Source organism: Chaetura pelagica, unplaced genomic scaffold, assembly GCF_000747805.2.
Source record: "Chaetura pelagica isolate M959 unplaced genomic scaffold, ChaPel_1.0 scaffold17, whole genome shotgun sequence".
Taxonomy (NCBI): Eukaryota; Metazoa; Chordata; class Aves; order Apodiformes; family Apodidae; genus Chaetura; species Chaetura pelagica.
The window spans coordinates 11792882-11804220 of record NW_009970726.1 but is presented as its reverse complement, the minus strand read 5'-3'; the positions used below and the strand labels follow the sequence as shown (position 1 = coordinate 11804220).

The 11339-nt window shown below is 36.7% G+C and overlaps 1 protein-coding gene across 1 annotated transcript in view; it reads right to left on the bottom strand.

Annotated features, from left to right (window-relative positions):
* Window positions 1–11339, bottom strand: part of LMBR1 (limb development membrane protein 1) — a 59723-nt gene that overhangs the window by 37342 nt on the left and 11042 nt on the right. The window contains exons 3-5 of the mRNA XM_010007052.1: window positions 11295–11334; window positions 8789–8928; window positions 2556–2659 (exon numbers count right to left, since the gene is read on the bottom strand). Coding sequence (XP_010005354.1) covers window positions 2556–2659; window positions 8789–8928; window positions 11295–11334 — 284 coding nt within the window. The remainder of the gene's footprint in view (window positions 1–2555; window positions 2660–8788; window positions 8929–11294; window positions 11335–11339) is intronic.

The following is an 11339-nucleotide window of genomic DNA, read 5'->3' as shown; positions in this document are numbered from 1 at the left end:
TTTCCCTACTCCTTGCATCAAACTCCCAATTGAAACATTACATACTCTGTGCCAAATCTCCTTACTGCATGTCTTCACATTTACAGTAGATCACTCTTCTCTTAAATGCCACAAGTTTTGCCAAATATACCAAATGTTCTTCTCAATTGAGATCCGTAAAATCTGGTTTTGCCAGTTATAGCATTTGAATGATTTTTTTTCTCCCTCTGGCTCATTAGTGTGATGTGACAAATGAAAAATACGACATTTAAAAAAACAAAAACAAACTTGCACAAGTATAATCACAATCAAAATAATCTTAAAGTACCAGAGCTCTACAAGGTAATCATGATCTCAAAAGCTTCTCTGGAAAGAGATAAGCAATGTGCCAAAATCTAAGGAAAGTAAAAAAGATGGGAATTACCTTTCATGGGTTCTAGAACTGAAAAGCCTACATGTAATCGAGAGTTCAATTATGCAGAAAATCTCCCAGATTCTAATTACCCTATTATATGATGTAACTCTTTAAAACTTATTGCAAGTAGAGTAATTTATGCGCATCAGAATTTGTATGGAATGGCACACTTAATTTTCGCTATCAACTTAGTCCAGAAGTGGCATTTGCCAATAGGTAGGGTGTGATACTAAAACATGACCTAAGCTACCTCCATAAAAAAGCAAAACTCAAGCATCAAAAATCACCTTTCCTGACATCTGCAGACAGATTATGGTTCTATCTCATCTGGAGTTACAAATGCTTCTAAGTGTAAACATGCAAAGGTGATTTTATTTATGCTGGACGGGTTTTGTAGATAGGAACCATTATAGGTGTAGAAGTTATGCTGTAACAAGGGAAGTTTTATGTAAAGTGCAAGTTTAACACAGCTGAGATACACAAGTCATCTGCCGGAGACACGTAAAAGTCAAGGGAACACACCAGCAGTACCATATATGTTACGTAAATTGAGAGAATCTTGGGTTTCAGTTGGACTGCACAAGACACAAAACCCACTAAAATCAATTACCTACATACTTTAGAGTCAAACCTCCACCTGAAAATTAAAGTAACAAACTGAGTTGTTGAAAGTTTCCTCAGCCTTATAGATACCTGAAGTGAAGGAAGGAGAGGAGAGGTTTTTTTCCAGCCAAGTAGGGTAAGTAGTGTTAAACACAGTATGGACAGTACACAGACCAATACCAACTCCTTTGAAGTCATTAGGTTGGTTACCCAAACTTATAACTGAAGTAGCCTGGATACACCTACAGCTCAGTCAAAGTAACACTGACATAACATCACTGAGCTCAGACAGACTACCCCAAGCAAGTATTTACACAATCTCGGTTGGGTCCTTCCTGACAAAGCTATATCGCTCATTATATGTAACCTCTGGGTAACTTCAGCAATAGAATAAAATCTCTTCCTTCCCTTTATTCTCTCCAAATTACAATTTTTCTTCAAGCTGTACTTTTTAAGTGTCTTCTTTGCTGTCCTTTGTTTTCACTCTTAACTGTCCACACAAACTCTAAAATCCAAAACGGATGCAGCACTTGAGTTTTCCCCAGGAGCAAAAATGGCAACTTCATCACCTCCATGACACACTGCTGTCAATGCAACCAGGAATTATAATTTCCTTCCCACCACAATCATCCCCTTCTTGATTTATATTACATAAAATGTACCAATGACTCATAGTCTTTTGCATCTATATTTAATGCATTTCATTTTCCTGATTTCAGACCATTTTTCAAGATCCTTTGCTTTCTAGTAACTGCTATCCAAAGGGTGTGGAACTCCCTAAAGGGTAGTATCATTAAAAACAAATGTGTAATCATTTGGATGGTAAAGATTAATTAAAACGTTCTACAACTGGTCCCCAGACAGTCATTCCAGTTTAATTTATTTTATATTTACGATTTGAAATGCCTTTTGCTGTGCCTCCTTTTATAGTATTTATCATTATACTTCTTTAGTTCACATACAATGTAACAGTTATCATTTTATTGCTCAAAAAGTGCTTTGCCAATTCCCATGCTTCGTGGAAATATTCAGCTCTCTCAACTTGAATATAATCAATACAGTTGAATATTTTTAGTTATTGTCTACCCATTCAAGAGGTTTCTTAACATATTACTGCTAATACAGAACCACACTTGAACATTTTTTGTAACCTTTGTAACCTTCAAAATTCAGAAATCATGCTTGTTTAATCACCCCTCCTGGTAGTAAGAAGCCTGTGCTACATTTATTATTTAATTTCTAGTGTATTTTTTGAACCTTCTCTTCTTTAACATCCCGGCAAAACCATTTTCCAAAAACTAAAATCTCAAATAAAACATTTTGTGATTAAAAAAGATGAGTTAAGTAATTTTCTTTATCTCAGTATACGTGGCTTTTCAAGGACTTTTTTCCCTTTAAGATTACTTACAGCCACACACTGTGTACTTGCTCCACCTGCTTCTGGAAGAGTTCACGTCACATTCAAGTTCACCCAAATTTGAAATTCCTGTTTCATCAGAAATGAGGGCAAAAAATTGAATGTACACTAATTACTGGGTACTTAACAGTATTTTCCTACCTTTTTTAAGCCAGCAAATCCTTCAGACTCCAGGAAGAAAAATGCAAAGGGCATCAACACAAACAAACATAAATTCGAAAAAAGAGAAGCAAGATTCCATAAACCTGCAACAAACAAGAAAGAGGTTACATTATAAGCTCCTCAGCTTCAAAACATAAAGATGCTACATTTTCTTCCCTTACATATAACAATGCAACATACGTACAAGTGCTAACTGAAGCCAGGTTTTTATTAATACAGTTATTTACAGATCATTGCTGAAAAATACCCATTTCTCAGAACCATCTGCAAATAAAAAAAGGATACCAACTTAACAGCAGCAACTGTCTGGAATCCTGGAAGACAGACTGTGAGCTCATGTGGACTACTTCCACAGTATTCCACTCAATGATTGTTAGATAACTGCTTAAAAAAATTTCAGGACAGGAGTATTTTAGTACCATCAGTGAATCTCATAAAATTCAGTTTTGTGTACTCAGTTCCTCCCTGATTTTTTCCTCAAGAGAAGCTTAGACAAGTCATAAATCAGCAACACACAAATGCCATCATCACCTTCCAATTAAAAGATATCACAGTAGTGTCAACAGCAGACTTCCACCTGCACGGACTAACTAATGAATTATGGGCCAGGTAAGTGGCCTCTGAAGTAAACTGAAAATTGGCTAAGCTTGTGACCAGGAGTACAAAGTCAAGCTGGAAGTCAAGTCACTAGTGGTGTGCCCCATGGGTTCCACACTGGGTTTTACATCTTCCTTCATGTCCCAGATGATGGCAGAGAGTGCATCCTCAGCAAGTCTGCCAATGACACATAATGGGGAGGAGCAGTGACCCACCATTCAGATGAACCTCAACAGCTGGACAAATGGGCAGAACACACTCTGGGGACCAACTGTCCCACAAGAAGCTTTACAGAAAAGGCCTCAGAGGTTCTGTCAAACACCAAGTTGAACATTAGCCACCAATGTGGCCTAGCAACAAATGTGACCAACAGCATCCTGTGCTGTATGAGAAGTGTTGCCAGCAGGCCAAAGGAGGTGATCCTTCCTCTCTGCTCAGTACTGGTGGCACATCTGGAGCACTACATCCAGCTGTGGGCCCCTCCATGCAACATAGACATGGCCATACTGCAGCAAGTCCAGCCAAGTAACACAAAGTTGGTTAAAGGACTGAAGCATTCATCCCACAAGCAACGGCTATAAAAGCTGGAATTGTTTAGTCTGAGGAAGAGAGGACTATCAATGTATATAAACATCTGATGAGAGAGGGGGAAAGGAAAACAGAGTCGTACTCTTCAGTGGCCTGCAGTGAATGGAGAAGAGGCAATGAGCACAAACTGTAAATAAACTAAAAAAACAACATAAATGTAAGAAAAAAATATAACACCTTTTGTCATTGTGGGTACAGTCAAACATGGAACAGGCTGTCCAGAAAGGTTTTGTAATCTCCCTCCTTCAACATATTCTAAACCTGACTGGGCACTGTCTTGAGCAGCCTTCTCTAACTGACCCTGCTTTGAGCAAAGGGGTCAGACTAGATGATTTCCAGAGGTCACTTCCAACCTCCATCATTCTGTGATCTAGGTGAAAAATCAACAATTGACTAAAAGCAGGACATCTGTAACACATATGTGACATCTGCAGAAAGTGAAAAGCTTTAGAAAACCTGAAGTGATAACTAGCATCCACTAAGGGTATCTGCTCTATTAAGATTTTCCAAGCTCAACACTTTCGGAATCAGTTTCTGAACCTATCATCATCCTATCACATGCTGTGCAGAGTGCAGTGTTTTTTCTTTATAAAAGCAGCAGTTTACCTGCAATTTAGTACTACTGTAGCTAACACATTTAAGTGCCAAATGTTCTGCATTCTGAAAACACAGCTTTTACTTTGAAAAAAACAGGCTTAGTCCTCCACCCTCCCCAAACCACATATTTCCACAGTTCTGCAGGACTATATAATATTGCCTGAAATAAAAAAAATAAAATCCCCCATTATAAGAAAATTTGAACTAACAGCTTTGTTTATTTCTTTCTTCTCATGTACAGGCTTGTTTGTTTTCTTCTGTGACATTTCCATTTTGGAAAGAACAGGGAAGGAAAAAGACATTTACTGCATGTCTGGGGAATTCATTATTGACATATACTCCTGTATTTAGCTACAGATGTAAAATAGCAGTTATCTTCACCTACACCCCCTTAAAAATTGCCTTTGCCATATATACTACTACTTTTTTTTTAAATGAAATTTAATTCAAAGAGAAATAAAAATGGGGTGAGAAGAGGGGACTGAAGAAATCTCTAATTTCAGCACTTAATAGCACCAGGACACCAAGAACCAAACTTAACCAAATAAGCTGTAGAAAACCAAACAAGAAAATTCCAAGAGATGCGTGAAATATAATACTCAATTGCTAAAGAAAACAGACTGCCTAAAGGTGGCTAAACTCCAGTGAACAAAGAGGGAGATTTTTCCCTTTGAATTTGCTTAGCCAGGAAGCTCCTGTTACCATTCAAGGAACATTCACACATAGCAACATCAGCAAGAATGTCACTAACAGCCCTTACTAGAGGTACATTAACTCAAGCAGTCTGTGTACTTTTTTTTCCTTTTTTTTTTTTTTCAGAAAATGAAGACCCCAGAGTAGAAGTACTACTACATCAGAGTGGGAGTCTTATTTCAGTGGTTTTCTCTAACTGAAGACACATAGTACACTCAGTTACCTGATAGAAAGCTGAATACCTGGCTGCCCTAACTTCAGCAGCTCTATTACATGTGTATCTACAATGTAATTTGGTGCTTACAAGCTGCACAGTATGCATAGAGCATTCTAAGGGGGGGAAAGTGGTGAAAACCTGGGGTGATTTTTAAAAAGTCAAAGTAAAAAAATTTAAACAGTAGCAGCTGATAGAAACAGAAAATCAAACTACACAGCTACAACATGCATGTAAAGTTATGGCAGATAAGGACAGTGCTGCTGACATCCATATACATTTTCCTCAGAGTAAGGACTTTTTTGTTTCCCTAACATATTTCTTATGTTAATTTGGTAGTTCAGAAAACAAATTGCAATACTCAGAAAAAGAACTGTTTCCTGCTACATGACTGCATCATAAAATTGCATGAGAGAGATTTGCAGGTACCAACATATATAAAAGCTTTAGGCAGTCTACTGAAGTATTTAAGGGGATTTTTTTGCATTTATAGTAACCTAAGAAATAAAAGAAGCCAATAAAACATAAAAATTTTAAAATTCTCAGTCTTTGGCAAACAGATTAGACCCTCGGCAATTTTTCTTCTCCATGGCAGTTTTATTACGTTTTACCTCCACCTGGTGGCTGTATCCAGCAACAGCACAAGCGGACATCTAGCTGTCAGATGCATTTCTGGGTTTGGCTCAAAATGGACTAGGTGAGAGTGTTTATAGTGGATACAGATACAGTCTTTCTGCCTAGGCTCAAAAATTTGTTCTTCTATATGCTGCAGCTTGTGCAACAGTCTGCGGCATAAAAACCCCTGTTGCCACATTCAAGTACTTCAGAATATCCGTGATGGACAGACTTGGCAAAACTTAAGTGTTTTAAAGCAATACAAACTTTCCTGTTGGATAACATTTGCAAAGCAGTAAGCAAATCATTCATGAAGGCAAGGCTACACAGTGTCATGGAGACAAGAACATTTCCTGACCTTGAGTGCCTGTGATAGCACTATCAGCTCTCAAAACTTGCACAGGTATGTCACAACTAACTTCCAAAAGGCACTGCATGACATGGAGCAGAGGTTTTAGCGAGCAGAGCAATGCTGCCCTGCAAACCCAGTGACGACCACAAGAGGGAGCCCATCCCCACGGTATCGTCTGGAAATTAAGAACACTGATTTTTGACAAATTCCAGTAAGGGAAGACTGCAGTGAGGCCCAAAATCTATCGATGTTTCTCAAGTGTTCACACCAGCTGTGGTAAATCTTGGTTCAATTCGGTCATGTTTACCCCCAGACTAAGTTTTTCAACACACAGCCAAAGTTGGAAACAGGAAGATGCTGAATTTTCTTCCTTACTAGCCATTACTATTGGACTTGTGAAATAGAAAACATATTGTGCATACACGAAGTGGTACCTTCCAAAGATTATCATATTAAAATAAAAGATGGTCACTGAGAAATTTAATGGCCTTACTATGTGAGAGCTGCTTCTTCCAGCAGATCTCTATTTAACCTAAGTTTTTAAGTACTATAACAACTCTGACACAAAGTTTCTGAATTGGTTATTCTATGATTTTCACTTTCTGAAATATTTTACTGTAGTTTTTCCAAAGTCAATTCAGGCACAAAAGGTCAGATTATTTTCCAGTTAGTATTTTATTTTAAAGAGAGGGAATAAAGAATATAAAACTCTCTCAGCAGCTAAATCCATGAGAAAAACGAGAATCAGCTGCATTTTTTTCCTTCCAAGTCAGAGACGTACCAAACTAGCAATCCCCCGTGACGTGTGACAAAACAGATCACAGAGTAACTCAACTAGAAATACTCTCCAAAATCACAGTCTGATCTGCTGCTTAAAACAGCTGAACTGCAGGTGCAATCAGGTTGCTCGGGCTTTCACCAGCAGAGTTTTGGAAAACTTCCATGGATTTAGATCTCAGTCTCTCTGGACAACCCTTCCCAGTGTTCAACCATCTCCACTGTGAAGAACTATTGCTTTACATTCTAACATTGCTTGTAGCCTCTCACTGCATGTCCAAGAGAAGAAGTTGGCTCTGTACAAACTTCTCACCAGCTGCAAATCCAGATGTGCCCTCACTTTATTAATTTCATACCAGGATATTAACCCAAGTAGTATTTCCACCATATTTCCTTTTAGGTTTTGAGGAGTTGCCCATTAAGCCAAGTCAACCATCTATATCATCTCCTCATTTTCTTGCAACACTCAAGTGCACGTTATGGTGCTTGACGATTACAGCTGAAACTAAGTGTTTCTCCCTGCTACCTTTGCCTTTGAGGCATTCTCCAGTAAGGTCCCACATACCTATTTCCTGAAGAGGACACACTCTCTTAAAATCTTATGTCTTTACTCTACTATTTTCCTTCCTCTCTTTTCCCAGGTCTTAAACTACTCTGTCACCACAGTGAAAATCATAACTGAGCACCACACCTACCATCAGCTCCCCTTTATTCAAGGGTTTAAAAAACAATTCTTTTACTGTCCAGATAACACAAAAAATACTCAACTAGCTTCAGAAAGGTTACAGGCAATATGCATTGTTTCCTGTCTTCACCTATGCACATTTACTTTGTTGTAAAAAAATTCTGATCTGGAATTGATGAATTTGCTAGAAGTACTATTAGACATTCAACCAAAAAAACATACATTTTTTCAGAAAAAAACTCTTCAAAGCCCAATTACCCTCTCTTCACAAGAACAGAAAAAGGACATCACAGTTACCTTGTAAATTATTTGTTCCAGATTAAACAAACTGCTTCACATAGTGAAAGTACTATCTTCTTTCTCCAGCCAAATCCACTAGAGAATGTCCTGTCTCCATGAGTTACTTCCCTTAGACACATAAGTGTCCAAATTATTTTCAAGTATTAGTACCCATTATGCATGTCATAATCATAAGCAGGTCACCCAAGACTGGACAGCATTCCAAAACTCACTGTGCCAGTCATCAAGGCATCATTGCTGCAAGTACAAGTAATATTTTTTCTTGTTTTCCTTGAAATAGTTCATTTTTATTGATGCCTCTTTATCACATTTGATACATTTATATTCTGTAATTTTTCCTTGTGTACAAATAAATCACTAATTGTTGAATTTAACTATCTAAATCAACTGCTCATAGCTAGCAAGTTCCTTAAAATTATTTTTTTTAAATGTTGAGAATAAATGTATATGTATCATCATAAACAGGCTTAAGAATCTTACACTAACACAAGGAAGAAGTTTGAACAGTGTATTTTTAAGTTAGTTTCTAGTAGCTCTTATTCTACATGAATAGACAAAGCAATGAATTTGGTTTAATTCCATCAAGCCTGCATAATTATTTAAAAAGCCTAATAAAATAGTTAAGACAGACTTATCTGATATATCACAGAGCAGCAAAACCAACTAGCCAATAACATATTAACAATTCAGTTAGCATTTTAAATTAGAATGGAGTTATTAGTTTTTAAATAAGAACATAACTGTGCACATATAACAAAGACATCCATTTTAATGACATTATGCTGAGTACTAACCATGAATTAGTGAGCCATTTAACCACTGAATATAGTAGTTTTGTGGAAAAGAAAGCAGGATCTCATTGCTGATTATTGAGAAAGGTAGAAGCAGGACTGCACCAGCTGAAACTGCTAGAGTGAAGGTGCTCAAGAACAGCCTGAAATTTAAAGAAATGTATGACTGTTACCACCAACATGCTCTGAACGAGGGGGGAAAAAAAGTAGTTATACTACCTATTAATCAGTGTCTGAAGACAGCACATTCTTAAGTCGTAAAGGGGCAGGATAAACTAATTTCCACAATATTTCACTTCCAAAAAGCAAATTTTGAGTACCAAGTGGTTTACAGAAATCAGTAAAAAGAACTAGTTTTTACCAACTACCACAATTACTCTCCTGGGACCTGCATGCACTTAGTTCCAATGCCACAGACAGGCTAAATCATTGGAGTTCATGGAATATCTATTTTCCACATACACATTCAGAACTAAAAAAAAAAAAAAAAACCACATTATATATCCTTACTACAATTTTTAAAACCAGTGCAGCTTTTTAATGTCTAAAAAGTGAGTATAATTAAAATATTTTCACACCAAACTGAGAAAAAAAAACAAACAGCTTTCATTTTATAAAGTAGTTATTCGAGTATATAATCTCATAGCTTAGGGTTTTCTGATAGCTCTAAAGTCAATACAGCAAAACTGTCAGAATTGTATCAAATGTTCAATTAGCTTTTTCTTTTCGGATCCCAACTACAACTTATATCAAACGCCATCTAGTGGCATTAAAAGAGAAATGTTTTCTTAAAAAAAAAAGACCGACAAACACTCGGAACTAACACAAAGCTAGAATAAAATGAGAAATAATTATCAAAATTGCATGACAAAAAAAAATAAGCAGATCATTCTTACAACAGGAATGTCAGTAAGCTGCTCACAGTGATCTTACTTTTTCTTAACAGTCTAAAAATCTATTCCTCACTCACACAATACTTAACTTACAGAAGAAAATCTGGGTGACTAAAATAAAAAAAATATATATTCTCATGTTATTCTTGGTTTCTGAGGTATTTTCTTCTTTTATTTAAGGATGTTTAAGTATTCTAAGCAGAACTGTGAAACCTAATACTACAGCTTCTCAAGGTGCTACAGCAGCTTGGTTTTTTCTTCTTCCACCCACTTCTGACAGTTATGCTATGCAAAGTAATATCAAACTGCATATGTTTGACAGTTACTGCTTTTTGGAAAACAAAATGCACACCTAAGGAACAAGAAATATCAGGCTGAAAGAACAAGAAGCATTTTATATTTATAACAACACTTTTAATGAAAGGCTTTTACTCCAATGGAAGTGCTAATCTTGTCTTACACTGTTTTAGCATGAAGAACACACTATTTACAATTCATATTTGTTGCATTTTAGAGCTATTCTAGAATACAGATGTAGGGGAATACCAGTTAGTAATAAATTTTACTTTTTGAATGTTGAAAAAATTGAGAACCAGGCTGATATCCCAGCAGCTATGAAAACCATAGAAGAATCTTTACTGTTAGAAAAGCCTTTGCTGTAGTCTTAAAAGCAGAGGAGAAATGCTTCTATACTTGAGAACAGAGAGCTTCCTAGCATTTGGAAGCTTGCATTTTTGTCTCTCTAGATCTGAAGTAGATGTTGTGACAAATAAGTATTTCAAACTCATAAAAAATACTAGTGTCAGAAACTACTGGGACAAACATGCCTAAGATTTACATCACCTCTGTATATCTTTCAAGCTTGTCACAAATGCACAACTAAAAGTGAACCGCTTGCAATGTACTCGGCACTTTCCCAGGGTACAAGACAAATCAATAAAATACTCAATGAGTTCTTCTTCCAAGAGAATGACAGTACCACCATGGAAGAGCTAAAAACATTGTAATAAGCAAGTAGCAAGTCCACATAGTTTAGCAAATCACGTAACTGAGAGGGCAGCAACAGCTCAGAGATGTTCTCTAAATCTTTAGATGTATTTAATTAGGAAAGATTAATATCTATCTCTACAAAGAAACAGGAAGAGGAAAGAGTTGCTGGCAGACCAGGAGGTCTGGCAAGTGTTTGTCTTCCATTTGTTCTTGTTTTTTAAGATGATCAAATACAGATGTATACTTCAGGGTAAGCTAACTTTCTTTCCAAGATCCATTGCCTTCATCCACTGCAGTGGGAACTTAAACTACCTACCTCCAGTATAAACACCTACATTTTAGAGACCTAAACTTAGGTGCACTGAATTCCACCTCTGACATCAGGTCCTCCTGCAATAAATACTCTGGCCAACTTCATGCCTATCAGGAAAACCATAGGTGAAAAAAAGCCCTATAACAAACTGCCCTGCCTTTCATAATACAAGGTGCGACTTAAAAACTTTTTTCTCTGCCCTCTAGTAATTTATTTGCTGTTCCATTTAAAATGGAGCATTATTTATTTAGAAGCATGTAAGATTCCTATCATATATTTTGGAAAAAGTTCTGAAAAAAAGATCTATACATACGATATTCTGTTAACAATGGCATCTTCATCCTCTTGCTCATCTGAA